The 26690-nt window shown below is 39.2% G+C and overlaps 2 protein-coding genes across 2 annotated transcripts in view; one reads left to right on the plus strand and one right to left on the minus strand.

Annotated features, from left to right (window-relative positions):
- Positions 1-3079, minus strand: part of LOC108427067 (mucin-2-like) — a 53995-nt gene extending 50916 nt beyond the window's left edge. Inside the window, exon 1 of the mRNA XM_037541532.1 lies at positions 2956-3079. The gene's annotated coding sequence lies outside the window, so the exon portion shown is untranslated. The remainder of the gene's footprint in view (positions 1-2955) is intronic.
- Positions 3080-3212: 133 nt separating this feature from the next.
- The window catches only part of LOC108427068 (proton myo-inositol cotransporter), a 130272-nt gene continuing 106794 nt past the window's right edge, over positions 3213-26690 (plus strand). The window contains exon 1 of the mRNA XM_017696990.2: positions 3213-3825. Coding sequence (XP_017552479.1) covers positions 3249-3825 — 577 coding nt within the window. The 5' untranslated portion in view covers positions 3213-3248. The remainder of the gene's footprint in view (positions 3826-26690) is intronic.

Raw genomic sequence — 26690 nt, forward strand, 5'->3', positions numbered from 1 at the left:
CACTGAACAAACCCATAAAATCACAGTTAGCCCTGTTCCGAGGCAAAAACTTGAACATTATGATAGAATCATTTAAAACGTTTCACTGTTTTGGAACCCTCATATCAAAAAATGCAGTTACTTCGTTCATTTTGATGTGATACTGTCAACACATGTATTTAAAGTCATAACAGAACATGTATAAATATATGTATGGTATGTAGGGGTCGCAAGTAGTTATATGGCTGTACTTCACAGTGTTACTGCTGACATGGTAATGGCATGGTTGGGTGTGTGTGACTGGTACAAGAGTATTGAGCGGTGTTGCTGGGGGTTGAGAGTGTTCCACCACCAAAAAATATCCAGCCAAGAGCAGCTCTGTGGTCAAAACCTGACCATTAATGTAGGACTAGTGGATGGCTAATACAAGCTGCATTAACAGAAGGCCACCAGCAAGCTGGGGACACAGGGTTTTGAGTGAAGTGTCTAGCATACTTAATCAATAATTTCAAGATCACTTAACATAATTAACCTTTTTGACTCCAAAGATAAGTAGGTGGAGTTCCATTCCTCACTCACTTAAGCTAACAAGTTTTATTTTATTTATTTAATTTATATATAATTGAATTGTGGAGATGTAACCAGTCATTCATAGTGGCTTGAGTGACATGGTGGTGCACTGTAGAAAAACGTAGAAACTTGGATTTCATTACAGTGGTGGTCACAATGTCTCCACCATAAATTTGGTTTACTATCCAAAACCACCATCTAGAATATGGAGAATATTTAAATCCATCATTTCGTCAAACATGTAGCTGGTTTCAGTATCGCTCCAAAAGTGTTTTGCTGCCATCTGTTGCAATGCTGCTTGCTTATTTCCAGCACCGTGGTCTGTTTTCTCACATGTGCAAACTGACAAATCGAAAGAAATCCGAGTAAGAGTACACATACACTGACAAAGCTGATTACTAAGCTAATATCCAGCTCTCTTTATCTGATTTCTTAAAAGAATTTCTAGACCTTACTCCGATCTAAGAAATTGGAGTATGCTGCTTACATGACCATTTGAAATATCATTGTAACTGCAGTAATATGATTATGAGTATCGAGTGCATGTAAACGCAATCAGTGTCTCAGGTCTCAGGCACTGTATTTGTAAAATTTCAGGTGTCTTTTAAAGGCATTAAATCATTCAGACATCTGGTTCCTATCATCCCCATTTTCAATATTTTTGAGGTTCTGCAGAATGGAGCATTACACATCAAACCACTCTGAAGACATTGTTTATATTTTGTAATGACTCGATTATGCAGAAATCTTGCAAACATTGTGTATTTCCATTTCAAGAAGAATAAAAGAGTAATAATACCGGTGCACACAAGGTTAAACTAATGCAACTAGAAAGAGAAGAAATACTCAATGTAATTAGCCAGACACCAGTCAGATCCATAGATATTTTGACAGTGACACATTTTTTTCTTTTTGTAATTTTGCTTCATGTATACCACTACCATGATTTGAAATGAAGCAGTCAAGATGTAATTCAAGTGCAAGGAGTGTAACAAAAAATATGGCATTAACCGTTTAGGAATTATAGCTAATTTTTACATAGTCTCTCCATTTTCACAAGCTCAAAAGTAATTGGACAGTTGACTGGCAATCAGTTCCGTGGCCAAGTATGGCCTGTTCCCTTGTTAGTTCATGACAAATTAATTAGATAAGAGCTTGATTCCAAATGTCGAATATGCATTTGGAAGCTGTTCATGTGAACTCTCAATATGTGGTGCAAAGAGATGTAGATGCAAGTGATGGGGACCATCATTAGGCTGAAAAAACAAAATAAACCAGAGTAAATCAGAGAGATAGCAGAAAATTTCATTATGGACAAATCAACAGTTTGGTACATTCTTTAAAAGAAGGAATGCACTGGTGAGCTCAGCAACACCGAAAGATCGGAGGACTGTGGAAAACGATTGCAGTGGATAACAGCAGAATTATTTCTGTGGTGAGGAAAAACCTTTTCACAACTTCTAACCAGGTCAAGGACAGTGTAGAGGAGGCTAACATATCATTGTCAAAGTCTACAATCAAGGGATGCCTGATTGTAATGTAAATACAGAAGGTTCACCTGAAGACCTGGCAACACTCGAGCAGAAAGGCCAGATTAAACTTCAAGACATCTATTAAAAAAAACCCTCCTCAATCTGAAACAAGATCATTTAGACAGATTCAGTCGAACCAGAATGATGGGAAGAGATGAGCATGGAGAAGGGAAGGAAGGGCTTATGATTCAAAGCATATCGCATCACTTGTCAAACATGGTGGAGGTAGTGTTATGGCATGGAAATGTATGGCTGCCAATGGATCTGGGTCGCTGGTGTTTGCTGATGATGTGACTGCTGATAGCAGTAGCAGGATGAATTCTGAAGTGTATAGAGTTATACTTTCTGCTCTACAAGCTATACTCTAACTAAAAGGATATACATCCAATCCTTGTGTTTACAATTATGTTAGTTTGTCCAGTTACTTTTAAGCCTGTAAGAATGCAGGCACTGTGTGAAAAACTGTCTGTAATTCTAAAATGGGCAATGAGGTATTTTTGTTGAACCCCTTGAATTAAGTCTACACTTCAGTAACATCTTAACTGCTCCTTTTCAGTGCCACTGTGCTGTACAGAGGCAAAATTACAATGACTGTCCCTGTCCAAATACTAATGAACATGAACGTATATAACTCCATATAATATAGTCTCCACATGTATTTAATACTCTAACAGCATATATTCAACTGGATCCTGTACTGCACTAACTACAAAAGCTGGGTGGCAGCAGAATGTCACGTTTGCTCGTGAAGACATCCACCCGTGGTGTGTGTATGCGTGTGCGCGTGGAGCCCTTCTCACGTCACACGTCTCAGCATATAACATACGCACGCTGGTGATGACGAAAGCAGCGACAGCCTCGCGCGCGCTCTTACCTTTGGCTGCGCGACTCCCCTCTTCTTCAGCACTTGGAGCGCAGGGATGGGGAGGATGATGATGATAAGGAAGACCACGACGACGGCAGTGATGAAGATGATTCTGATGATGGTGATGTTGATGTTGCTGGACGCCAGATCGGAGTAGAGTAGGCAGCTCAACTCGAGCACAAAGAGGCAGCAGTGAATAATAAAAACAACTCCACGCCAAACAGACTTCAGTCAGCCGTTCATCCAGTCTGCAACTTTTTCTTCCCCCCTTTTTTGTCTTTTCCCCCACTTTTTGCCCACTTATGTCCCGCAAACTCCCCCACCATGACTACAGCCTCCGCAGCATGAGCAACTTGCTGAGCGAGAGGCGGAAAAAGGCGAGCGACGACGGCGAGAGGAGCCTCATCACAGGGGCGGGGGCTTCCAGCCTCAGCAGCCCGGGCGCGCTGAGCGCCTCCACGGCCTCAGTCAACTCTGCCGCCGCCGTTTCCGTCTCTGCTGCTGCTGGAGACCCAGAGCGAGCCGCGCGGAAGCAGCTGCAGCGGGACGACACGCCGGCCTTCGTATACGTGCTGGCCGCCTTCTCCGCCCTGGGGGGCTTCCTGCTGGGCTACGACACGGGCGTGCTCTCCGGGGCCGTGCTGCTACTCAAGCGCGAAAGCAACGTGACCGCGCTGTGGCAGGAGCTGCTGGTGTCATGCGGCGTGGCCGCGGCGGCGGTGTCCGCGCTGGCCGGCGGTTGTCTGAACGGGCTGCTCGGGCGCAGAGTCTGCGTGCTGCTCGCCAGCTGCGTCTTCGCCATCGGCGGCGTGGTCCTGAGCGCGGCGCCCGGCAAAGAGGTGCTGCTCGTGGGGAGGCTGCTGGTCGGACTCGGGCTTGGTAAGAACAAAGCCGCTTTTTAAACTGAACGATGTGGAAAAAGTTGTACCTGCTGCTTTAAAATGTTGATTTTACTGAACTTTAAATACGTCAGCAGGAGGTGAAACACTGCATATCGCCCTGTTAACTTTAATGAAGTCACATTTCTAAGGTAGCCAAGTTACTAAGGTCTTAAAACGGCGCGTCTCTGAAAGTCTGTTAAAGGGGTGTACCACATTTTTCAGAGCGTCTGCAAAGCACCTTTGACTTGTAAACAAAGTCATTCAGAGTGTTTTGGTATGAAGTGATGCCGTTTACTGAAACGTAGTAACTTGAATTTCTTTACAGCGGAGGAGCTAGACGGTGCCATCTCCGCAACACAAGTATAGCCATTTTATTTACTATCCAAAAGCTCTAGTGAACCTTCCCATGTCTTCTGGGCTTTTCAGTGTAATTTTGATAACAGTAAACTAGAGGTGAATCTGAAGAAATACATTTTCTTAGTGTGCTATTTTGCCTTGCAACACCCTCCATGTGTAAAAAAAAAATGTATTATGCCAAAATCCTTTTGCAAGGCATCAGGCAGTGTATTCATAACTATTTCATGTAATGATGGTCTGTGAAGGAGCCTTTAGAGGCTTTTGGATGTCTGGGTCTTATCACCACCACCAATATGACCTGGTAAGTTTCTCATGCATTTTACATCAAATCACAACTCAGTTACACTGAAAATGTCATTTTTGAAAGACACGGTTGTGCTGATGGGGCGGCACGGTGGCGTGGTGGGTAGCGCTGTCGACTCACAGCAAGGAGGGCCTGGTTTCGATTCCCCGGCCGGGTGACCGGGGTCCTCTCTGTGTGGAGTTTGCATGTTCTCCCTGTGTCTGCGTGGGTTTCCTCCCACAGTCCAAAGACATGCAGTCAGGCCAATTGGACATGCTAAATTGCCCCTGGGTGTGAGTGACTGTCTGTGTGTGTCTGTCTGTCTGCCCTGCGATGGGCTGGTGAGGGTGTATCCTGCCTTCTGCCCAAGGACTGCTGGGATAGGCTCCAGCACCCCCCGCGACCCTGACGGAGAAGCGGCTTAGAAAATGGATGGATGGATGGACGGTTGTGCTGATGTCTCTCTTTTGGTAATAACTGTGTTGAGCGGACTTCATTAATGTTCAAATGATGTACACAATTGAACCAAGTCTAAGCTATTGGTAACTAGCAAAGATACTTTCTCTAGATTGACAAAGCACTTCTTGTAAGTCGCTCTGGATAAGAGCGTCTGCTAAATGCTGTAAATATAAATGTAAAGTCAATTCATCACTTTTCTCAGTGTCCAGCTGCTGGTTTGGTAAGAAAGCCCTGTTCGTTTTCATATAACTATGGAAATTTGGTAGGAAATTTGCTACTAAGTAGCTATCTTTCCTTGTTGAAAGGCACAGCTGTGTTGATGTAATATATTCATGTGAAAATTATGTCCACATTTAGATCACGTAAATTAAGAACATTACATTTTTCAGTTTCCCAGTGTTGGTTGGAACTGTACTTGGTTTTGTTTTTGCTAAGTCTGTAGGCTGTAAGTGTGAAAATGAAGTTGTTGCACTGAAAGAGCAGAGCTTTACATTGACTCTAACAAGCTAAGACAGTGCTAGGTCTTTACCAGGTCTATATGACAGACCTGTGGAAATGTGTGAAAAAGTAATTATGTACTAAAGCCAGAATCCAAGTAGATTTCTTCATGTGGAACTCTATGTTTTGCCTACAGAAAGAATTATTCTGGGCCTTCATTGAGGTAATAGGTTCACACAACTTATTTACTAACACTGCCAAAGTGTAAGTTACTGGAGAGGTACAGTACAGTACAGCACAGGACGGCACAGGCATCCTCAGATCATCTACAGTGGTGGTTCTTAATCCTGGTCCTGGAGAACCACTGGACCATGTGTTTCTGAATTCTCCCTGCTCTAACACAACCAGTTCACTTCAGAAAGGGTTTATTGATTAGTTTATTAGTTGCATCAGGTGTTTTGGGAACAGGGTTGGGCAAATCACTTTGAAAAAGTAATGATGGCTCTAATGTATATGTACATAAAAAAGTAACATATTCACAATATATTTACAGTACTTGGCAGAGAAGATGGGAATTTTTTTTACTTAATTCATACAGATCCGCACTGTTATTCATTTATTCATTTATGAAAAATCCATATATTTTTTTTCCATTTCTCACCACCTGCTTCAGTCCACTGCTGCTCCCCCAATTCACTCCAGCAGGAGTCAAGTACAACACTGATGCTAGATTTACCACTTTAAAACATGCTCACTACTGAGGACATAATAAGTTTGATCATTCATTTTAAAGACCTCAGTAACAACGAAGATTGATAACTGATTCTCATTGATTTATCAGTCTACTCAGGCTTTCGCAGGAACTCGTTAAGTGAGGTAGTCGTTAATTGAGGTCCTCTAGGGGGAGTATTCGAAATGATTCTTCTGAATACTGTCTTTAAAAATGCAACTTGGACTGAATACAGACGCCTAATTTCTATATTCTGAATACATGTTGCCAATATTTGTATTCCATTATATTTCACCCCTGGTTGGGATCACGACAGTGGCACTCCAAGAATAGATAGAGAACTACTGATAAACAGCTGTGGCTAAGACGCTCCAGTCAAAGCAGTACGCTTTGAAACAACAGTGTGTTGAATTTACTTGATTTGAATGTGTACATCTGTCCCTCATAATCAAAAACTGTTGCCTGTTGCTAAAAAGTAAGTAACCTGATGTACAGTTCAGTGAGGTACACTTTTAAATCAAGTCACTGGATTTAGTATGGATTGCTAGTCAGCCAGCTGTCTATGGGGCAAGCTTGATTAGCAGGTAGCATGAGAGCTAACAAGAATAGCCAGTTAGCGCAGTCTAATCATCCCCAGGGCTTCTCATTTGAAGTCAAACTTGTTGTAATTTGTACTAAAACTAAATAGTAAGTAAAGCAACCACATAAAGCCGCCCAAAAGGAGTTACAAATGCAGCAGTCTTTGAAAAAGAAATGCATGAATCACTTACTATCAGGACTAGCTAGCAAAGTAGTAAGCTATATTATGCCAAACTAAGTAGTGAAGAGACAGACAGCACCCACCGCCAACGTTAAACCAGTTATCACAGGAAAAAAATCCCCAGTGCGTTTACATGCACTTAGTAATCTGATAACTGCAAACCAGCTCTCTTTATTGGATTTCTAGACCTAGTTGAAAAGTGCTGTTCACGTGACCACTTCAGTAATCAGATAAATGCCAAAATCCAATGATTTTCAAATTATTAAGTGCATGTAAACGCATCCAGTAGCCACGCTTACATGTAGCCTGGTAATATTCTGACTAATAGCTCAATCAGAATAGAATATATCTACGTATACGCCTCAGTCAGAATAGACTCCTGTGATTGAGGCCATTCAGAATACAATTTCTATTTGATTGACAGGGTGGATAATCCTGTAAGTAATGTGTTTAATAGAAGAATACTAACCATGTAAACACCTGTTTTCGATTAAACTCCCAATCAGAAAGTTCTGTGCATGTGCGTTGGCGTCATAGTGAAAGTTTATAACATTTAGGATGCAGAAACTGGTCTGCAGAGGAGATGAAGTTTATGCTTTGAACTTTGTTCATGTCACTCTGACTGGACTCATGTCACCTCTAAAATTTCAACCAGTCTTGCTAAAATAGGCCTTCTGAACACTCGCTCCATAAGTAATAAGGCATTAATCATAAATGATTTGATCAGAAAAATCTGGATTCGCTTCCGCTGACTGAAACTTGGCAACAGGCTGGGGACCACCTTGACTGAAAAACGTTAGCACCATCAAGATATACATTTATGGCTAAGCCTTGTCTCACAAGTAAAGGGTGAGGTCTAGGTGCAGTTTGAAGATTAAAGAAGTGCTTTTTCATGTTACTAGCTTTGAAGGTTTCCTCTCTCTCTCTCTCTCCATTGCTTTTGTTGCTAATCTTTTGCCCTCCCAATTTGCTGCTCAATTTTTGTCTGATCTAAGTGAACTACTTACAGTGGCCTCATCCATCTGTTCTGCTATTATGTTACTGGATGACTTTAATATTCATCTTGACACAAATTGTTCACTTTCCACTGAGCTCCTGACGGTCCTTGAATGTTTGGGTTTCACTCAGCATGCTGATTTCCCTGCTCATAGTCATGGTCATATACTAGACTTATGTTCTACTGGTCGCAAAAATATTTCTGTTCCTGGTTCTGTTGTTGGTTGACCATTAGCTCATTGAATGTTATCTTAGGCCACCCACTACTAAACATCTTGTGAGACCATTGTCTCTTTCCATAACTTTAATTTTGTTGGTCTTAATCTGTTTTACGAATCTCCTCAGACTTTACTTCTTTTAGACTTTTCTGAACTCTCCTCTCCTGATGTCATGGTTTCACTTTACAATGACATTATTTATAACATATTTAACTTTCCTGTTCATCTCAAAACTCGTACCTCAACATGGTTTACCTCTGAGCTCAGAGCTATGAAAGCTAATGGATGGTGTCTTGAGTACCTATGTAAGAAAAATGGGCTTAGCGTTCATCATTTTTTAGGGTGCACATCTGTAGATACAGGGAAGCCCTAAATGCTTACAGTTCTGCCTACAATTTAACTATTATAAATGGTGGCATTTGTAGGCCCAAAACTCTATTTAGGACCATACACAAAACACTTCAACTGCCCATGTCCTCTTTTCCCTGCTACCCTGATCAGTGCCAGGCTTTTCAGGATTTCTTTAGAGGTAAAATTAACAGTATTTACCTGCAGTTTCCAACTGACCAACAGTCCTCTTTTCCCCAAATTACTTGGCTTCAGATGTTGATAATCTATCACTCCTGTTGATTCGTCTAAAGACACAGTGATCAGTTCTAAGTCGTCTTCCTCTTCTTGTCAACTTGACCCTTCTTACATACTGTGTTTGTGCCATTTCTTCTCCTATAGCTCATCCTATAAACCAGTGTTTCTCCTTAGGTTCTGTCCCTACTTCTCTCAAAATAGCTGCTGTGACTCGTATTCTTAAGAAATTTGGGTTAGATGCTTCATTACTTTCCAATGACAGACCCATCTCCAATCTCCATTTTTTAGCTAAAGAGGTGGAAAGAATTGTGGCCTCTCGGCTTCAGGATTTTTTTTTTAGCAGAAATAATCTGTATGAGCCTTTCCAATCTGGCTTCCACAATACACAGTACTGAGACTGGCCTATTAAGAGCTATTAATGATCTGTTGCTGTCTAATGATGTTGGTTTTCTTAATATCCTCATCCTCCCTTGATCTCACTACAGCCTATGATGCTGTGAATCGTGACACTTATTTTCATCCAGAGGCATTTCAGGTTTAGTTCTTGCTTTGTTCAGTTCCTATCTTGCTAATAGACAACGGTTTATCTCTATAGGTTCACACAAGTCATCTACTGTTCCAGTTGCTCAGGGAGTGCCCCAAGGTTCTGTCCTTGGACCCGTCCTTTTTGTATTATACATCTCTTCACTAGTCATATCGTTTCCAAATCATGGGCTTAAGTTCCACTGTTATGCTGATGATATCCAGATCTATATTAGCACTGCATCTCCCAAAGTCTCAGCTGAGTCACTAAGTACATGCAATACAGATTTAAAACATTGGTTGGATAATCATTTCTTGAAACTAAATGCAGACAAAACTAAAGTCTTGTTAGTCGTCCCTAAAACACTTGTTTGTAGCTTAATCAATCTCACTGTGAATGTATAACCCGAATTCCAAAAAAGTGGGACGCTGTGTAAAATGTAAATAAAAACTGAATGTAATGATTTGCAAATCTCATAGACACATATTTATTCACAACAGAACATAAATCACATGTCAGATGTTGAAAGTGAGATTTTACCATTTCATGAAACGTATTAACTCATTTAGAACTTAATGATCTCAAAAAAGTTGGGACATGTGTAGTGTTGTGTAGCATCCCCTCTTTTCACAACAGTTTTGGGAGAGCAATGTCCCTGTGTTGTCCCTGTGTGCTGCTAACAAGTTGGATGGTCTCTCCCCTCTTAAGTCTGTAGTACACGGTGTCTGTAGTTTCCAAAAATAATTTAAAATTTTGATTCATCTGAGTTTTGTTTGTAGTGTTTTGATTTACATTTTGTCCTTTGTAACGTGGAGCGATGTAGAGGTGGACGCATGTGCTCAGAAACGCAAGATTTATTCAGGGCAAATCCAGGGTCATAGTCAAGACAGTCCAAGTTCCATGAGCCAACACAGAGAGCAGGAGGAACGGACATAACAAAACAAACACAGAATTTAAGCAGTACTCTTAGAACAGATCAAACATCCAACATATCAAACATACACACATATCAAACAAAGACCAGCACAGACCAGGGCAAACACAGGGCTTATACACTGTGTGCACAAGTATTAGGCAAGTGAGTATTTTGACCATATTATCATTTTTAGGCATATTTTATGGATTTAAGCATAGCAGGTGATGTGTATCTGTGTAATGAGGGAGGGTGTGGCCTAAGGGTGTGCATAATTATTATGCAGCTTATTTCTTTAGGCAAAATGGGCCAAAAAAGAGATTGAACTGACTCTGAAAAGTCAAAAATTAACAAAAGTCTCTCAGAGGGATGCAGCACTCTTGAAATTGCTAAGATATTGGGGTGTGATCACAGAACCATCAAACGTTTTGAGGCAAATATTTAACAGGGGCATAAGAAATGTGTTGAGAAAAAAAACGCAAATTAACTGCCAAGGATTTGAGAAGAATCAAGCGTGAAGCTACCAGGAACCCATTATCTTCCAGTTCTTTCATATTCCAGAACTGCAACCTAGCTGGAGTACCAAGAAGTACAAGATGTTCAGTGGTTCAAAGGTAAGGAAGGCTGAAACCTGACCACCACTGAACAAGACACATAAGCTGAAGTGTCTAGACTGGTCCAAGAAATATCTGAAGACAGATTTTTCAAAGGTTTTATGGACTGATGAAATGAGAGTGACTCTTGACGGACCAGATGGATGGGCCCGTGGCTGGATCAGTAACAGGCACAGAGCTCCACTTCGAGTCAAACGCCAGCAAGGTGGAGGTGGGGTATTGGTATGGGCTGGTATTATTAAAGATGAGCTGGTTGGACCTTTTCGGGTTGAAGATGGGCTCAAAATCAACTCCCAAGCCCACTGCCAGTTTTTAGAAGACACTTTCTTTAAGCAGTGGTACAGGAAGAATCTGCATCTTTCAAAAAGACAATGATTTTTATGCAGGACATGCTCCATCACATGCATCCAAGTACTCCTCTGCATGGCTCGCCAGTAAAGGGGTTAAAGATTAAAAACTTCTGACATGGCGCCCTTCCTCACCTGACCTGAACCCAAATGAGAACTTGTGGGCAATTCTTAAACGGGAGATTTACAGTGAAGGAAAACAGTACACCTCTCTGGACAGGGTCTGGGAGGCTGCGGTTGCTGCTGCACAAAAAGTTGATCATCAGCAGATCAAGAAACTGACAGACTCCATGAATGGAAGGCTTATCACTGTTATTGAAAAGAAGGGTGGCTGTATTGGTCACTGATTTTTTTATATATGTCAGAAATGTTTATGGAAAGTTTTGAGTTGTTTGTTTATAATTCTCACTTGAAGAGATGAAAATAAAAAAGTGAGATGGAAAAAATGTGTGCTTTTAATTTAACTGCGTAATAATTCTGCACAATAATAGCTGCCCAATAATTGTGCACATATAGAAATTCTCCTAAGAAAGCCAAAACTTTTACTTTCTTAAACATTCATGTTTGAGGTTTATTAACATTTTGGATTAACCAAGAGCACTGTAGTTGGTGATTAATAAAAATAAGACGGGGATGAAGAGGGATAGGCGGAAAACAGGTGGAAACAATCAGGGGTGGAATTGCGAAACAAGGGGGCAGGACAGTGAGGTAAACACAAATGCACATGGACAGGACTGGAAAGTAAGAGCATATGCATGACTGGGAGGGGCCAATTGTGACAACCTCTCTGCCTAGAGTGGCTTTTTAAACATGTATTATGCCCAAAACTCAAACTTCTCAGATATCAAGTAACATATTTTTAACCATACAATTTTAATAATGGTCTGTGATGTAGCTTTTAGAGGCATTCAACTCAGATGTCTGGTTTCTATCACCACAACTGTGAACAATTATGACTCAGTAATACTCAGTAGTAAACCACACTGAGTTACCTTGTACACGTCTTGCTCATTTAAATAACCCTGCTGTTATCCTCAAACTTACTAACATATTTTATCCTTGGGCTAAATTTGACCCCAGCCTTTTAAACCTCAGGGAAATATCAAAGTTCTGCTGAGAATTATGTTTTCCCCTGAAGAAGAGTGAAGTTTTCTGAAGATTATAACATTTCATGGTGTAGTGACTTCAATATCATTTAAAATATTTTAATATTTGTTATTTTCTTAGACAGGTAAAACAGCCTGGGGTCAAATTGACCCCAAATAACTCAGATGTGTACAAAATGTGTACAGGACATTGAAGACATATCTTTTTTTTTTATCCAGTTGTCCCCATTAAACTAGGCAAAATTATTAAATATGAAGCAAAAAGGATGTCAGTCATTTGTTCAGAGACATTGAATGGAGTGAAATGAAAAGATAATAGGGTTAAGCAGAGATTTTGAAAAAATCAATGGAATTCCACATTAAACTTCATTGTCTCTTGCAGCAGTACATGCTTCCTTTGACAGAAGAAAATATTCCATCATTATCACTGTCACAATTATTGTTTCTTCTAAAAGATCATTATGTTGATTTCTGCTAGTGACTTCCTTATAATTCAAATGACTAAATGACTCAAATTAGCTGTGCAAAGCATACAGCAAAACGCAGAAGGCATAATTCATCGCCTTCTCTGGCCGAGTAGAGACAATGGATGGCTTCATATACTGCTGAATTTTAATAGCCTGTAGTGACTCTTGTTCTATTCAAAGCAAGGATGTATTGCCCTGTCTATTGATAAAATGACATTGAAGGCAGTTTGGAGAGTAAGTGAATTGTTCCTATTGCAAATCCATTGATCTATAACCCCATCTCAGTGATAGAGCTCAGTATATTGTTATGGATGTTGTAGCATTTACTCACAGATGGTCTCTGAATATTGAAAAAGTTCAGTGTCCTCAGCAGACGATTAGACTTTCTTTTAACTTCTGTTATTCTTATAACCCTGCTGGATATCAAGTTTTGATATTACATGCCTACAGTGAAAGTCACTATAACACTCGTGTAGCTTTCTGTTTTGTTATGTTCTGTTGTTTTATTGCTTTGGTTAATCAAGTCAGAGTTAGTCACTAATTGTGCATGGCCTCAGGGACTTTAATGAGATTTCACACTGTGACTTTTCAGTCACAACCCAGGGCTATTTTTAACTTCTATAATCAGTCTCAAATCATATCAAGAAGACACGTCATCGTTGGATGTGAAAACTGACAGACTGGCAAATAGCAGTGATATGCTTGTTCAGGTGTAACATCTCATGAACAGCGTGCCTAAAACCAATCTGTGCTTTCAGAATGAGATGTAGGTCTCATTGATATGAGAGGGGGTGAAGGAGTGATTAAACCGATGCCTGTTGTCTAGCATTATGTGCTCTTTATTATCTCTGAATACCAATGTAGGTTGGTTGTAATTTCTCACCAGTAGTTTTTTGATTCTCAGAAATTTCTTGCTTACACACAGTTCTCTGTTATTCACCCTTAAGTACCATACGTAAAGGGGGGGTTGGGTCATTGCCCTCTCCCCAAAACTAAAGAAGGAAGGCAGTGCCACCCTGATCCTATTGCAAAGCTTGAGAAAAGCCTTGGAAACAGCTGCCATAGTGAAACTACATTTTTTCCATTTGGCAAACAGTATTGATTTTGAGCATGCAGGGATGCTACAGCAATCAGAAAAAATGAGTGCCCCTTTTTACATGCACATATTTCACTCGCTGGTTCTTTGTCCTGTTCTGGGTTGCCAGATTCACTTTTTTTCCTGCCAAATTGGGCTAGTTTGACAATGCAGTCAGGAGTGGAAATAGTAATGTTACGGCGTAATTTTGTAAGGCTTATTTCGGATGCTGGTAAAATGTGGTTGATGCTTTGATTGCAGACTGTAAAAAATAAGATGTCTTATGAATGCGTGATATGGCACTCCGTTTCCCTTGTGAATTCAGTTGTACCACCATTTACTGTCCATTTAACAACCAGTATTTCAAAAACGCGAGTGAGCCCGAATCTTCCTTTAAAGGTTTACTTATAGACACAAAATAAACAGTACACCGGACTCGATACGGCTCGGTCATATGGCCTTAACGCGCAAGCAGCAAAAAAAAATAAAATTCTTTAAAATATCCACATTACCAAATTATGCATTTTAGAAAATACAATTACCATGAATTCTTATTAAATGATCTTACCATACTTGAACCTTTTAACTAAGTCATTACAACAAATGAACTAACCCTTAACTGGCTCTTACAATGCATATTGATCTTAGGCTTGAATAGCTGGCAACCTGTGAACTAAGACATGTACAGAAAGAGAAATGGCTGAAGAGTGTAGCATGTTTGGTAGCATATTTGGTGGCACATTGCTTATACCTAGATTGGATTATTCTAAACTTGACACATATTAAGTATTCAAATTAATTTTTAAATGAAAATATTAATGTGCACCCTGTTTCAAACATTTATGTTTATACACACATTTTGGGCTTGTTTCAGCTTTTGGGGACTTTAGGCTGTCATGCTAGTCTGCTATTGCAGGCAAAAACCTTGGTGCAAGTTCTTCCGGGGGTCATAGCTGATCCCTAAACGTAGAGCTGGGCGATATGGCCAAAAATGTTATCACAGTGAACAAAATTCATATTGTTTGACATTGATACATGTCACAATAAATGCCCGATCATTATTTCTTTCAACTTTGAAGGCTGTTTTTTTACTATTTTAAATGATCATTTAGTGGCAGAGCATGACAAACACTCACCAAACAGTGGACCATTTCACACATCTGTCTTGGGACAGTGGGAGAACGTTTCTGGTTGGCTGTTTTTACCAGCTGGAAAAGCATGGCTGTAATTTTTGTAATGGTCATAATTTCAGAAAGAGAATAGATTATTTTTAGCTGTGTGGTGACGAGCACTCAGCTGTCCCATGACAAATGCTAAACAAGTGGCCAACAACACTGCTAAACTGTTTAGTTTCAACAACATCAGCTTAATATGATCAAACATTAGCTGTATTTCTCTATAGTAATTTGAGGGGTGAGTTGAAATATAGCAAATACCAAGCCAGTGGACCGATATATGCTTGCTTAGGTCAGCAGCCCGCTAACTGTACGCAACTGCTGGTCCACCATTGGACTACCCAGATTACTGTCCTGCATACAAGCTGTAACTAGTTTTTATCTCCCCAAGCAAATTTTAAATGTGCACATTCTTCTAATTTAGACAAATAAACAAATATTACAAACAACTGAGAGACAAAAAATGACTAGGCCTGATATAAAATGATTTTCTATAAAATGTTGTTGCTCACACTGAGCTATATTAAAATTGCCTATTAAACTACTAATTTACGAAGTATAACTAAAGAAAAGAAGGAAGGAAAAAAAGTTAATGGACTCTGAAAATGAGCAGAAAATGATCAATTATAAGTGGAATTTTGTCTAATACTCTGCTTAACCGTCAGTGGACTGCCCAGAAAATGCTGAGCAAAATGCCATTGGATCGCCAGCTTTGCCATCAGTGGGCCCACAGTGGTCCACTATCCTCTTGCTATCAGGGACCTGACACCACACAAGCCCGCCTTTTAGAGTCCTCCTTTTAGGTTAGTTTAAACTGAAGGCGGTGCTTTTGTGTCTTGTTTGATCTACAGTAACATCAAATTGCCATCCTATGCGAGTGACTCGAGTGTTGCTAAAGCTTGTTAGGATGTTAGGAAAGAGATGAGTTCACTTTAGGACAGCACAGTTAGACGTTGCATCTATTTCAGACGTTGCTAAAATATATTTGGCGACTCATTTTACTCATCACCCCCTCCGTCTTTAATCATGTCGAAAAACTCGGAAGTGCACCCTCACCTGGTGACAGCAGAGTAGTGTCGCTTTGCTTGCAGTAGAAAACGCCACCAGGGCTGTTACTAGAACGTGGAAGTGTGAGAATGGTGTATTATATCAAAAATTTGTCGCACATTTCTTATTTCAAGAAAACTTTTCTTAGTTCTTTTGAGGAAAGTTATATCGCAATAATTATCGTTATCTTATTATCGACCAGCCCTACCTAAAGGCGTCAAAGGTTTAGTCTGCTTTGTAGCCCTAATGGCAACCCCGAAGGAAACAAACTAAAATAAAATAATGATGTATATTGGAGTGAATTTACTGTATACTGTTTAATAAACACATTTTAATGACAGGTGTATGATATGAAAGTTATCTATATTAATAATTTTTTTAAATATGTACACCCACAATTCCTACTCTTACATCCACACCCCTCTCTGAATTAAACATCTGTCCCTGGATTAAGACAGTGGTTCCCTTCCCAGTGCTCAAGACCTCCTAATTGTTAATGTGCCCCCCTCATCTTTTTTTGAAAATATGGATCATCTTGGTGCCCCGCCCCAACGTATAACTCAAAGTGATGCATTCCCTCGAGAGAATAGTGAATAACATTTCTAAGGACCTGTATAAAATAAATAAATAAATAAATAAAAAACCTCATTTTCAAACGTCGACCTGTTCAGCCAGCAGCAGCCAGCATCTCTGCACATTCTTGTTGATGTTGTGAGGAGTGTTTTAGCCTGGACTGCTTTTTGAATAAGGCACATTACTTGACAGCCAATCAGAATCAAGTTAATTTAAATAGCTATGTCTTAAAGGCACAACAATATAACAGCCTGTTTAATTTTAAGGGATATAGAGATGTTGAAAAATGGTTATGTATAATTGAATTATGACTGTACATAAAATCACAGAATTGTCAATAATGGGACATCAGGTTAAAAGATAAAATACAAGGAAAAAGTATTAAATTAGCCTTTTAATACTATCATTGGGGTCATTGAGAACAGGGTCGTGTTGTACTAGCAAATTGGGATTAATTGAATTTGTGACCGAAAATGATACGCATTTATAATGAGATAAACTAACATGGCACTGATGCACAGTAATGACTTTTCCAAGCGAGTGCCCCACTATGCTCTAACAGTTCATTATCACCTTGTCTATGTGTCTGTGGCTAATTAGGCCATCCAGGTAGGTATTCCGTTTGGTTTTCACCCCTAATTATTTTGCCCACGTATAATCCCACCAGTCCATCTTAATCAACGCGACGGCTTTCATGAACAAATTGCTTAGCATTTTCAGTTTCCAAAAGGTCAGCTCTGGCTGTTTGTCAAAGAAAGAAATGTCATACCTTTCCATTGACTTTCACCACTGGCTTCCAGTTTGAGCGTTTTCAGCCCAATTATTCGTGAGCTGCCCTTTGTGGACTGGGCTGCAGTGGATCAGGGTCACTTCAGGCATGAGGAAGGATGACCTTTCCCTGTTCTTGTCACTCAGCTTTGGAGATATCTAGATAAAGGCACAGCAAGCTCCTGACACTTACTGTAGGCCATGGCTCATTTCATACATCCGTCACTCTGGAAGCACATATCATCGCTTGTATCTCAGAAATGGCAACTTTGTAAGAGAAGGAAAAGACATTCATAGTTTTATTTTAAGTTTTAAGTTAAAATTTTAAGTTAAATTTTATTCCAACTAATGTTGAAGTATTTCTGTTATATTGTGAAATCTAAAGGGAAGTTGGCATTTTCAAAAGAAAAAATGTTACCAGAAATTTGTTTGCTGTAAAAATGGAAAAAACAAGGCTATGAGCCTGCCAAAGGGAATGCCTAATAATTAGCATCAAGCTAACGATTGAATCTGTTCGTGTTTTCTGAGCATACTTTACCTTAAACATAGACAATTAAAGCATGCAACAGACACTGGAGACGGTTGGAGTTTCACAGTCTTTCTGTAATCTGATCAAATTTAGTGGAATGGTTCATAGACTACTGCAGATATTCTCTAATATAAGGGTAGACTGGCAATCCTTTGCTATACAGCCTGTATAGACCACATGTTCTCTACACATCAGGCTGATTTAATTTTTTAATACTGTGTAAACAGTTTCCAGATGCAGAGGCTACAAAATGGAAATATATGTCTTGATTGGCCAATTATCCAATCACCACAATCAGATTATAGTGATTGGATGTTAAGGCCATGTATAAACCAGGCCGTCACTCACAATCGACCATACAACCTCCAGGTCCAGTGATTACAGTGTTTGAAGTATGTATAGTATGTTCAGCCAAAGAAAAAGAACTCGATTATCTATAAAAGCATAGCTGACCTTTACTTAAAACACCAGCTGTAAACAGAAGAAGAGTGCCAGACTCCTGGGGTGTTTAAGGCGGCAGTGTGATCATAGGAGAGGTTAAGCCGTCTGTCCTCAGGGCCTGGCTACAGTCATTAGTAGGATGGGCTTTTTCTTTGTGGCTCTAAGGAGGGCCCATGGCTGTTCTGGACTCCACCAACCCTCCAGCATTAAAGCCAGGCTCCAGCAGGAGAACTCTGTCGCTGATATGAAGAGGCAGTTTTCTTCTCTACTAAGGATGCTACTAGTATGATATTCTGCAGTACAAAAAAACAAAGGTTAATCATAGCGTTTTGAATTTTATTGATTCTTGCAACCATGAATGATTACTGTACAACTGCATTGGCAACAATCAGGACAGTCCTTTTCCTCTTTGGCCTGCAGAATACAACATCCATTATTTACTTCTTGGACCATAGAACACGTTTCCACAAGTCCATTTCGGTTGAGCTTTAGCCCGAAGAAGTCAGCGCTGTTTCTAGATGTTGTTTGTTCCACTTGCATAGTAGAGTCTTAACCTGCATATGTGGCAAACTGTTTACTGATAAGGGTTTTCAGAAGTATTCCCTGAGCCCATGTGGTTTTATTGCAGTGCTGTCTAAGGAATTTAAGGTCTCGAGTATTCAGTATTGGTTATCAGTCTTACTGTACACACAGAGCTTCGTTATGAATTGTAGATGGTGAAATCCCTAAATTCCTTGCAATTGTATGTTGGGAAATGTTCTTAAACTGTTGGACTACTTGCTTATTTGCAAAGTGGTGACTGAGCCTTTCACGAATGCTCCTCTTATACCCGATCATGATAGAATCAACTGTTACCCATTCACCTCTTTAGCAGTTTTACATTGCCCTATCCCAACATTTTTGAAATATGCAGGTAGGCATTAAATTTGGAACAAGTGCATATTTACAATATCAATAAAGTTGATAAGATAAAATATTTAACTCTCTCTTGTTTTTGCTGTATTGCGTTAAATACCTGTATAAGATTTACAAAGTTTACAAATCACTGCTTTCTGTTTTTATTTGCTACTTGCATTTTGGATTGGATTTGTATCTCAGTTGATGTATCTGTGCTGCACATACAGATGTTATCGTTCAAAGTAATCATTGTGAGTTTAGACAGTTTTTACAGAAAGTTGTCAAATTCCATTCACCCTGAGATATTGTAATACAAAACTCTGTTTTTGTCAAAACAAGCACTTTATTCATTTTAAATAATGTTAGGTTTAGATAGGACTGTTAGGATAGTTTTTATTTTTTTAATGTAGTTGAGCTGGTGTTAGCATGGTAACAATTCTGTGTTATTTTGGTTTTCAATCTGCCTAGTTTTGATTGCTTACAACAGTTCCCCTCAGTAGCATGCCATTTTAAACAGTAGCCCAAATTGTTTTTTAGTCCAAGAGGCTTTGTAAACAAGGGGTTGCGTAACATTTCAACAATACTAAATACATGCTAATGTTTCGGGCGTCTGTGAAAAGTAATTTGTTGTCACCTTACTGTTAGAGGCTGGGACGGCAGATACTGTGGTTTGAGGTGTGAGCTATGTACAAATAAGCCTTTCAGAGTGAGGTATAGGCCTAGTTCCTGCTATCCTGTTTTAAAAAGTTATTCCTGAATGTTTAGTTTGAAACTACAGGTGGCAAGTCAGTGGAATATTATTGTACGTTTGCTGCCTGGCAATCTTAAACATCTTGCAGTGTAATTGGTTTCATTTTGTGTAACATCCATCCATCCATCCATTTTCTAAGCCACTTCTCCGTCAGGGTCGCGGGCATTTTGTGTAACATTTCCACACAATTAAGAAAAAAAGATTCTGTTCTCTTCTCATGCCTGTTCACCGCAGGTTGTAAAGCGACTGTATTTCAGACACTGTCCCCGTCTAACTGATAACAGCACTGACTAGTGCACTTTGTACACCAACTCCATTTAAAATTTTCTCTAAAATATGTCCCAAGTGTAACCAGAAGAGTGATGAGATGTTTTGCTTCCAAGAAGGCACTTGGGGAAAACTCCAGCCCTCCACCTTGAGTGGAGAAAGAAAATGCTTACCATTTGAATATATAGGCAAGATTTGTCTGAGTGATCCAATTGCAATCCATTCATGAATCCACCCTCGCTGTCTTTGCACTTGGCTCTTCATGTGGTTGAGTGAAATCGGGAACATGATTTGATCACACGCTGATATGAACAGCCTCTAAGAACCTGGATGGAACAAAGTCCTTTACAAGCGATTTATAAAAGAATAGTCAATTTTGTAACCTTGTTTACAAACATACCAGCAAAGTCTGACTTGTGAAATGCCCCCCTTTACATGATATTATCTTGGACTAGCCAACCAATATCGAATCTTCAGTGTGCAATTAACCATAGTTATAGTTGTAAGTTGAATAATTTGATATATTTTGAGTAGTGTGGTACAGTTTCTCATTTTCTCATTTCAGGTTTGAGGTGTTTTTTTGCTAAAGTTTTTTGTATTTCAGCAATTTTAAGTGCAGACTGTCTGATGTAAACTGCACACTAAAATCTTCCCAGCTCATTGAATAATTTGAAGACATTAAGGGATTTTGACGGTTGTTTTGAGATGTGTGCTACAACTTTTTATTTGGTTGAATGTGTTTTTGGTGTACTTCTGTGCATTCTCCTAACAGTTGCTAAGAAGAAACAGGTTTGTGGGCAGAGCATGAATGGGTCAATCGTAGCTGCTTTTCTACTTTTCTTCTATACAGATGTGCAAGGGGCTCAGTAAAATGTCTAGCAGTGTCATCTCAGTGGTGAAGTGATTGCATCATGCATTAGTGCATTTTAAGCGTTTTCAGTACATTTTACCAACGTCACGATAAAACCAAAAAAGCTGATCATTTTGGCCACAGACAGGATATCATTACACCATCCCTGCCCTATTTCCCTTTTACTCCTCACAGTTCAGTCTCACATTCATGCGTGTGAAAAAGACTGTGAAAAGCGTATAGAGCAATTACTGCGGTCTGGATTCTTGTGTTGACTGCAGTGTGATAATAACCAAATATAATAAGCTTTACATTATTAACACTGCATATAATATCAGGCAAACTGCCTCAATGGGACTTGTCCCTGCCCACACATAGCCAAGCACAGCACTTTGCTTTTTGTAACCACTTACCTGTGCACTCCTGAGCATTAGAAACTGATATTTGTATTAGAGATAGATTATGTTGGTTTTGGGATTACTTTAATAAGTTGAAAGGGTGACTGTATTAGTGCCTTCATCCTCTGTATTCAAACAACAATGCTTACTTTCTAATGTAGTTATTAAACCACATAGCATGTTTGGTACTGTGGGGTAGGACTGCATGATATGGAAAATATTCTAGTATTATTTTATTATTATTAATTGCTATATATTGTAATACACATTCAGTATATTAAAAATGCAGCAGTGAATCGAAATTATTCTGTAGGGGTACATTATGAATTTGGTATCATTATCGATTTAAAAGATTATTGGGATCGGACAGAAGTCTAGATATGACCGATACTTCAAACAGATGTTTGATGTAATTATTGAAAAGCAGAATTCGTAAATGACGCTGGGCTACTGCCCTAAAATATTTGGATTTTATCTGTAAATATTTCTCCATAATGCTAACCTTAGTAAATGTATCAGTTGAGGCAAGGAGGTGGGATGCAAATCTGAGCTGCTTTTATTGAATTTAGAGTTAGAGTCCGGAGTTGCAGAGATTTGAACAACAGTCCATGACAAAAACCAAACCAAACTACAAAGTGTACAAAAACAAGAGACAAGGTAACATTAACAGAGTAACATTTACAAGTACATTCACAATGCAAGGCAGAGACTGAACACAGAGGGGAAACAAGAAACACCTGGGACTAATGAGGGGCAGAACACAGACAGGTGGAACAGATAAGAAAGGGGGCAGGACCAGGGAGGAGATACAGAACAACAACACAAGCACATGGTACAAGAAAACAAAAAGGTGCAACAGACACTGAGAAGGACTAAGGGAGAATCTGTGACAGTAAATGTCATCCAAGTTTCTATTTTTCTTTTGTAAATAGCATGTTTGTGTATCAGTATTCACATAGTCACCAATACAATGAAAAATATTTGATGTCAGCATCACAGTTAGGGGTGTTACAGATTGACACTTTCATAATAAGAGAACCTTATCAGAAATATCACAATATTAAACAGGTGGTGAAAATGAAAGAAAATTTATCATAAAATATGAACATCACCGCTCATACATGCATTTAACTCAGCATATTATACTAGTATTATCCATGGACACTAATATTTTGTTCAAGGGATATAAGTGTTGTAAGGCAAATTAGAGAAAAAATGCATTAATTTGAAAATATGTATTTGAAAATGACCTATAAAATCTCCCAGCTCAGTGATATCCTGTTGTTATTATGATCTTGAACAAATTGCCTGAGCAAAAACATGCACGGTGAACAAAATCATCACAGCTGGTGGGCAATACATACCGCTGAGCCAAACTGCTAACTCTGCTAACTTTATATGTCAACTTTAAAAAAAAAGCATACAAAAAGGTAGACATGTTGTGAAAGAGAGGTGCCGCATTTTCCATGTCTTTTGTAGCCACTGTGTGATATGCTGCTTTCCACTAGACCTCGTAACTCAGAATTTCAAACTCAACTATTAATTCCTGCTTGGAAAGTCGCAATTGGGTTCTCAACTCCAGCTCGGTGTATGACATCAAATCAACATGGCTGTTCATATCACTTCTCTCTTTTTAAAAGAGATTAGATTTATATCAGTTAACATATAGATGTTAAACTGAGTTAAACTGTAACACTGAACAAAGTCCTCGTTTTAGAGAAGGTAAACACATAAAGAACATTAAAGTTGTCACTCACTAATAGCTATCTGTAAAATTAGCGGGCTAGCTTGTTGCTAACAATACCCGCTTTCATGGAGGCATTGTTTTTATTTTCCCTGAACATGTGGAGGGAAAAAATAAAGCAGTTCTGAGCTCCAACTGTCCACTTCCCAGTCATGTTGGACACTGCATTACTGACTAACAACGCAGCATGTGTTTACAACACGCATGAGCCGCAGAAGCAATCTACCAGTGCTGTGAAGTTCATGTCCCCAGTGTGTCGAATTGAGAAGAAAGCTGCTCTAGGCCATTTCAGGGTGAGTGAAGAGAGAGGGTCAAGATAAGATAGGCTGAGAATCACTGGTTTTAAGGAAACTACTACTTGTACAGGCAAACAGATGCCAATGAAAGTCAATGGTAAGGTAACTGTCCAGTCATTACATCAATCATTTACATTAAACTGCACTACCCCAAGTTCACAATTTCTACATTAGTGCCAATATAATTTACTTTTCTTAAATTACATGACTTACTGAAATGATTAGGATGGTCACAGCACACAGTAAAGAACATGATTGGATGTAGGGCTCATTTGCATATTATGACCTACCAGTGGATGATTAATAAATAATAAGTGCAGCATCTGTGGGTCAAAAAAATAAGGGAACATAGTTAATTGATGTACTAGACATATTCAAACGCATGTGAAAACCTAAAAGAAGACTTTGTTTTTGGCTCTGTTCATTGCATGTGATGCTACTTTCAAAATGTTGCATTTCCCCAGGACATGGATTACCACCGTTTTCCACAGTTTGAAACCAGTTTCTTCCTGACTGGCACAGTGAGGGTGATGAAAATTAATGTAACTCATCCCAGATTATTAAAAATCAGTGCTGAAGGGTGGTGGGAGCTTTGGCTAGTTGAATTGAAATCAAGGCCTACTGTATATATCAGCTTTATGGTCACGTCTGTCTGCACGAGTGGAGTCCACTCTTTTCGAAGGTGTAATGAAACATCAATGAAAGCTGTCGTCTCTGAGTATTGATTAACCTCATGTGAGCAGGCAGTGAGGGGTTCCCATGGCAACAGGTCCGTTGTCTGCTGGGCAACGGCAGCGACAGGAAGCAGTGAGCAGGGGCTATTAATAGACTTTATAGCAAGCAGTGATGCTGTGGCCCTTGTCATATGAATCTGGGCAAACACATGTTGTTTGTTCTCTTTTGTAAATATCATGTAGACATTTGTTCTGTCACCACCGCAGCACTAACCCCAGCCCCCCTCAAAAAAAATGCTTATGTCTTTATTTATCCAGAGTACCTGGTGTTTTTTGTTTTCCTCATATCTGAGTGTTTTTCTTTGAAATCATTTGCATGTAGTATCTTCGCCTAATGTAACACCTCCGTGCTGTAATTGGTTGAAGATGAGCACGATTGGTTGGCCTGTCACATCATAACCCTCTCAAGAGTCTTATCTAATTGACAGTATGGCAGCAAGTATTGATATATTTTGGGCATCGATGTGTAGCGATGATCAGTCTCAGTGCTAAGTGAATGCTAAGTGAATTGAATTAATTCAGTGTGACACAAATAGTTAGGGAGGCAAAATGCAGTTTGACCTTTTCAGCTTGCACATTGACAAGAATGCTGCTGAATTTACATGATTCAGATATGTCAAGTGGTTCCACATGAATAAAATGACAAACACGATACTTGCCCACAGACATAAACTTGAAAAACAGCAACTGTGTTAATGTAACATATTTTATTCATTTTTCAATGCATATTTCTGGGATATAATGAGTAAAACATCCACTGCCTATTGGGTGATGTCATGTATATACAGTATTACAGTGTGCATGTTTCTAGCAAAAAGGCCTGACGTTCGTACCCATAACTAACAGATCATGTTTACCATGCTCCTAGAAGCAGTGGTGGGTGACTTGGCAAAATATAATATTATGACATTTCAAGAGTTTCACGATACATGATATGTTACAATATTTACTTTTTTTTTGACATCTGAACGGCTGGAACAGATAAAAAACTATGATTATGTATTATTTTTATTCAGTGATTCTCACACTTCATTGCACTAAATCCAATTATACAGGACTAATTATGCTCTCTTTGTAAGATAACATAAAGATGGACAGTGTTTTTAAGTACTGATGATAAACATGATATGCTCAGAAAAGCGCACTATGGCATTGTGAGGTAATTTATCACAATCACAGTTTGTATCATGATGTTGCCCAGCCTTACTTAGAAGGCACAGATTTTGCTGGCAATACCAAAAGCTTGTTGCATAAATTCTGTCGCGAAAGTGCAGACTTCAATCTGATCTACAGAATGTGCTACAAAATGACGAGATGCACAGTCTGAGACATCAGTACTGATTCTGATACTTGAACTCCTGATATTGGCCGATACAGAGTACTGATCCAGTATTTTTTCTCCTCATGTAAAAGAGTTCATTCCAAAACACTATATATGCATCATAGTTGTGTGATGTATCCATTGTATTTCATATTCAGCCATATTCTTTTCATTTGTTTTAGGGCTGCAAAGTTGAACTTGTCAATGTAGATGACTTAAAAACCTTATTATCTCAAAATCCTTAATTGTTTTATTTTATTATTTTCCTTATTTAATTATATTTCCTTTATTTTGACAAGTGCTTTGTAAGAGTCCTCTTAAAAGGAAAGTCTGTTCACCTCTGTGCAGTGATTTCCAGCCATAAAAGATGAGACTTTTAGAGAACACCAACTTGTTTCTCCCATCAGGCTCCAAGACTTACCCTTTGCTGGTGTTAAATTGGACTTCTCTTCTAAGACATGGCACTATTATCACTTGCTCACTTGAGATATGGAACCCAGTTTCTAAGTTTCTTAAGTGCAGTGTGAAACTGCGCAAATCCTCTCCCATATGGTTTAACAATTTTCTTCCAACAGGTTCCAAGCCATTTGTTTTTCCCACTTGCTCTATTAACATCTTTATTTGGAATGATCTCTTTGGCACCCATGGGTTTTATTCTGTTCAAGAGTTATGTAAACTTTTCGCTATTCCTGGTAAATCGTATTTTCTATATCTGAGACCACGCTTTGTTCTATGTGCATACGGGCGTTCCATGGAATACTCAGTTGAAGACCTATTCCTGACCTGATCATTTGTGTAATCATGAATCTTCGCGAGGCTTAGTCTCACATTTGTATGACTTGTTTATTCGATTTAAGAATTCTTCTTTAGGTGCAGTACAGCTCTGGAATAGAACATTCAAATTGCTGCAAATTGGGATGTGGTGTGACGTAACATTTTTCTGTCTTCAAAAAAGTTGTCTCATCAGTTAATTCACTTTAAATTAGCTCACAGGACTTACGTCACTCCCTGCTGTGCTTTTGGTGATGAAGCTTTCAAATTATTATGTTCATATGTTTTGGTCATGTTCAGTCGTGAAGGCTTTATGACTGTATGTCATATAAATCTTGTCTGGTTATTTGTCCGTCAACATTCCCTTGTCTCCATACTTACTTTTACTTCTTAATGATTCTAATTTGTACTTACTGTACAACAAAGAAAA

Source organism: Pygocentrus nattereri, chromosome 1 (genome assembly GCF_015220715.1).
Source record: "Pygocentrus nattereri isolate fPygNat1 chromosome 1, fPygNat1.pri, whole genome shotgun sequence".
Classification (NCBI taxonomy): Eukaryota; Metazoa; Chordata; class Actinopteri; order Characiformes; family Serrasalmidae; genus Pygocentrus; species Pygocentrus nattereri.